This window comes from Cheilinus undulatus, linkage group 15, assembly GCF_018320785.1.
Source record: "Cheilinus undulatus linkage group 15, ASM1832078v1, whole genome shotgun sequence".
Classification (NCBI taxonomy): domain Eukaryota; kingdom Metazoa; phylum Chordata; class Actinopteri; order Labriformes; family Labridae; genus Cheilinus; species Cheilinus undulatus.
In genome coordinates, this window is record NC_054879.1 from 21,527,604 (window position 1) to 21,532,589 (window position 4,986).

Sequence of the window (4,986 nt, forward strand, 5' to 3'; positions counted from 1 at the left end):
AAAATAATAAGTGAAGAGTAGCCCGTTTGAATATGTTTTAAAAAATGTATGGTGTTCACTCAGCCCTGACATGTATCTGAAAAATACCCCTAAAACTAACACTAAAACTAATCAAAACTAATCTTTAACTGTTCAGTTTTACAGCATAGAATGGGACACTAACACCAACATTAAATTCAGGCATCATTTAAACAGATAATAAAATAAATGATATTATTTATCTATGCATTTATTCATTTATTTACCTATTTGTTTGGGTTTTTTAAAGTATTTTTATTTATCTATTTATTCATTTATTTACCTAAGCATTTATTTATTTATTTGTTAATTTATTTATTTGTCTTTTTTTTCATTTTTGGTTATATTTGTCTGTTTTGAACATGTTTATTCTTCTATCCTTTTAATGCTGTTAGTTTTGTAAATGTGTTTTTAATTCCGTAACACTCTTTTAATGTCTTATTTGGTGCTCTATAAACTTTCCTTGTCACCCTCAAAACCAGGAAACAGGCTTTTATTCCAGCTGACTCAGAAGAGGAACACAGACGGCAGAGCTCCTCGAGCGAGCTCAACAATCAGCACAACTTCTACTGAGAGAGGAGAGCAAAAAGGAGTACTGGGAGTACTGGTTCTACTGGGATACTGGGAATACTTCCCCTTTAACCAGGTACTGAATCCCCCAACTGACGTTGACTTAAAAAAAACCTCAGAAGCAAAGTGAAGGGAACTTTCAGGGACGAGGAGTGGTTTCCTGTTTGTTTGCTGCGTCTCCAGCTTCACTCCAGACAACATGGCGTCTAAGTTAGAGGATGATCTGAGCTGCTCAATCTGCCTGGATATCTTTAAAGATCCTGTCTTCCTGTCCTGCTGCCACAGCTTCTGTAGAGCGTGTGTGGAGAAGAGCTGGAAGGATAAGGTGAGCAAGGAGTGTCCTCTCTGTAAGAAGAGACACTCAAAGCCATGGTTACCTCCAGACTTGCCGTTAAAGATCCTGTGTGAGAAGGAACAGAGATCTTCAGAGACTCTTTGCAATCTGCATCATGAGAAGCTTAGACTCTTCTGTCTGGACCATCAGGAGCCGGTGTGTCACATCTGCAGAGATTCAAAAAAACACAGCGAGCACCGATTCATACCCATCAATGAAGCTGCAGAAGAACACAAGAAAAACCTTGAGGAAACTCTGCAGCCCTTAAAGAAGAAGTTAAAGGCTTTTAAAGAAGTTAAAGTGAAGTTTGATCTTACAGAAGATCACATCGGGGTCCAGGCCCGACACACAGAGAGGCAGATTAAGGAGCAGTTTAAGAAGCTTCATCAGTTTCTAGCAGAGGAAGAGGAAGCCAGGCTGCGTGCACTGAAGGAGGAGGAGGAGCAGAAAAGACAGAGGATGAAGGTGCAGATGGAGGCTCTGAGAGCACAGATAGCAGATCTTTCACAAACAGTCAGAGCCACAGAGGACCAGCTGACAGCCCAAGATGTCTCCTTCCTGAAAAACTACAAGGCTGCAGTGGAAAGAGTCCAGCAGCACCCTTTGCTGGAGGAGCCACAGCTGCCCTCAGGAGCTCTGATAGACCAGGCCAAACACCTGGGCAACCTGGGCTTCAACATCTGGACCAAGATGAAGGACCTGGTCTCCTACATGCCCGTCATTCTGGACCCAAACACCACGGGATCATTCCTCATCCTGTCTGATGATCTGACCACTGTGAGAGGAGGAGAGGAGGAGCAGCAGCTTCCTGATAATCCAGAAAGGTTTGATTTATTCAGGTCTGTCCTGGGCTCTGTGGGCTTTAACTCAGGGGCTCATATCTGGAACGTCCAGGTTGGAGACTGTGCATGGTGGAGCCTGGGTGTGATTGCAGGGTCTGTCCAGAGAAGGGAAGACATACGGTCTGGATTATGGAGAGTATGGTTCTGGGGTGGTGAATACAGAGCACAATCACCACCACATAGATCCACTGTTCTTTTAGTGAAGAATCCTCCAAAGAGGATCAGAGTAAATCTAGACTGTAACAGAGGAAAGCTGTTGTTCTCTGATCCTGATACTAACACACTCATACACTCCTTCAAACACACTTTCACTCACAGGATGATTCCATACTTTGAGACTGGGTCTGACTGCCGTCCTCTGAAGGTTTTACCAGAGAAGGTCTCTGTGACTGTGGGACTAAACTAAAACCATGTTTACATGACAATGATCCACCTAGAACAGAGTCAGTTTACATTTTTAAGAAGTTCCACATTCAGACCTTTTTATAAAAACAGATCATCTAAAACCACTGTAGTAAACATGGGTGGCGATGTGACATTCAGGTAAATTAAGGCTCTTATTTTAGATCTATTCACGGCCTTTAGACACAAATGCTGATAAGTTCAGTTGCAGTTTAGTCATTTTGAAGTTGGACACAAACACAAATGTATTCCTGACTTTGATGATTTCTGTGTTTTATTTTGGTAACTTCCTGTTTGTTAAATGATTAAACTGTAAATCTGACTCATTGTGATGAAACCAGTTCTATTAAAGAGTCTTCTGATGGATGTAAAGAATGGAGCGTTTTTTTTATCTTTACTGATGAGAAGCCATCTCATGGATTTTTGATTGAATCTGTTTAGTTTGATATAAAAATGTCTGTCTTTCAGTTTTTCTCTTCAGGATTTTAAACTGCTATAATGTTTAAAATGGTTTATTCTGAAATGTTGACCGATGCACAGAGGCATTATGAAAGAAGCAGTGAATCTCGGCCCATCTTTATTTCTGAGAGACACTGCCTCTCTAAAATGCTCTTCCAGCTTTTTTTTTTCCATTAATACCAATTACTTTTCCAGCCTTTTGTTGCCTGTCCCTTCTTTTTCAGGATGTGTTGCTGCCATCAAATTCAGAATGAGCTGATATTATCAATGAAGTGTTAAAATGTCTCAATTTCAATATCTGATATGTTGTTTCTGTTCTTCTGTGAATAAAATATGGGTTTATGAGATTTGGCAAACATATTTTGATTTACATTTTACACAGCCTCTCAGTGTTTTTGGGAATGCTGTTGTGAGATGTCTATAAGTGGGGGTTATAAAAAATTTGAGTATAGCGATAAAAGATAGACTATGGCAATAAGAAATAATGTATGGCGATTAACAAAAGACTTTGGTAATATGAATAGACTATGATGATAAAACAGAACTATGGGGATAAAAATTAGACTACAGTTATGAAGACTGGACTATGACGATAAAAAAATTAAACTTTGGCAAAGAAAAATAAAGCAAAAATTTGGCTACAGTGATTTATAGAAAGACTGGTGATAAAAATTTGACTATGACAATATAAATTAGACCATGATGATGAAAATTTTGACTGTGGCAAGTATAATGAGACTTTGGTGATAAAACAGGCTAGTTCAATATGCTTTCTTTGCTCGGCTGCAGCACACAACGCAGTTTTCTTACAACCAATTATTCCGAAACTCCCGTGATTGCGACACATCCAGACATGTGCCAGGCTGCAAGGGGCCTTCAGGGCTGCTTGCTGCAAAATAATTCTCAAATTGCTTCACACTGTTAGCTTTGACACTCCTATCCAAAAGTACCAAAACAGTGAGGCCAATTCCTTTATTTTTGCTGTAGACTAAAAACATTTGATTTTGACATCCAAAGATGAATATGAGACAAGAGATCAACATTTCAGCTTTTATTTCTAGGTATTTACATCTGGATCTGATACACAACTGAGGAGATAGCAGTCTTTGTTTGAACCCACCCATTTTTCATGTGAGCAAAAGTATTGCAACATGTGACTGACAGGTGTATCCTAATACAATAGATGTTGCTGGATGTCTACGCTCAGTTTCAGATTTGGGTTTTGCCTGTGCAGACTGCATTTATAGTTAGCAGTGTAACCAACATGAAAACCAGAGAGCTGTCTATAGGTGGAAAACAAGCGATTGTGAAGCTGAGAGAAGATGGAAGATCAATCAGAGCCACTGCACAAACATTGGCCATATCCAGTACAATCATTAGGAATGTCCTGAAGAAGAAAGAAACCACTGGTGTATTAAGTAACAGACGTTGAATGGTTAGACCAAGGAAAATAGCAGCAGTTAACGTCAGAAACATTGTGAGAGCTGTAAAAAAGACCCTAAAACAACTGTTAGTGACATCAGCAACAACCTCCAGAGGACAGGAGTGAAGGTATCACCATCTACTGTTCACAGAAGATGTCATGAGCAAAAATACAGGCCTCACCAGAAGATGCAAACCACACATTAGTAAGAAGAACAGGAAGACCAGGCTGGAATTTGTCAGAAAGTAAAGAGACAAGCCTCAGAAATTCTGGGACAAAGTTTTATGGACTGATGAGACAAAGATGAACCTTTACCAAAGTGATGGAAAGGCTAAAGTTTGGTGAAAGAAAGGATCTGCTCATGATCCCTAACATACAAGCTCATCTGTGAAACACAGTGGAGGTAATGTCATGGCTTGGGCTTGCATGGCTTCTTCTGGGATGGGCTCATTAATCTTCATTGATGATGTAACACATGATGGTAGCAGAAATGAACTCAGAAATCTACAGAAACATTTTATCTGCCAATTTAAGGAAAGATGCCACTAAACTGGTTGGAAGATCCATCATCATGCAGCAAGATAATGACCAACAACACAGGAGTTCATCCAGTGCAAGACCAGGAGGGTTTTAGACTGGCCAAGTCCATCTCCAGACCTAAACCATATAGAGCATGCATTTTACCTGCTAAAGAGGAGACTGAAGGGAGTTAACCCCAAAACAAAATACAACTGAAAGAGGCTGCAGTGAAAGCCTGGAAAGCATTACAAAAGAAGGATGCTAAAGTTTGGTGATGTCAGAGTCAGAGGCAGTTACTGCAACTAATTAAGTCTTGTTATCTTTAGTCTATTTTAAGTCTATCTGTTCCAATACTTTTGCTCACCCAAAAATGTAGTGTTCCGTTACAAATAATGCCATCTTCTAAGTTGTGTATCAGA

At 39.8% G+C, this 4,986-nt stretch overlaps 1 protein-coding gene across 1 annotated transcript; it reads left to right on the plus strand.

The window, feature by feature from the left end:
• Positions 1 to 787: 787 nt before the first annotated feature.
• On the plus strand, positions 788 to 2,170 carry LOC121522634 (nuclear factor 7, brain-like). The gene has a single exon (XM_041807185.1). It carries the CDS (start codon positions 788 to 790, stop codon positions 2,168 to 2,170), a length of 1,383 nt encoding a protein of 460 aa, XP_041663119.1.
• Positions 2,171 to 4,986: the final 2,816 nt, after the last annotated feature.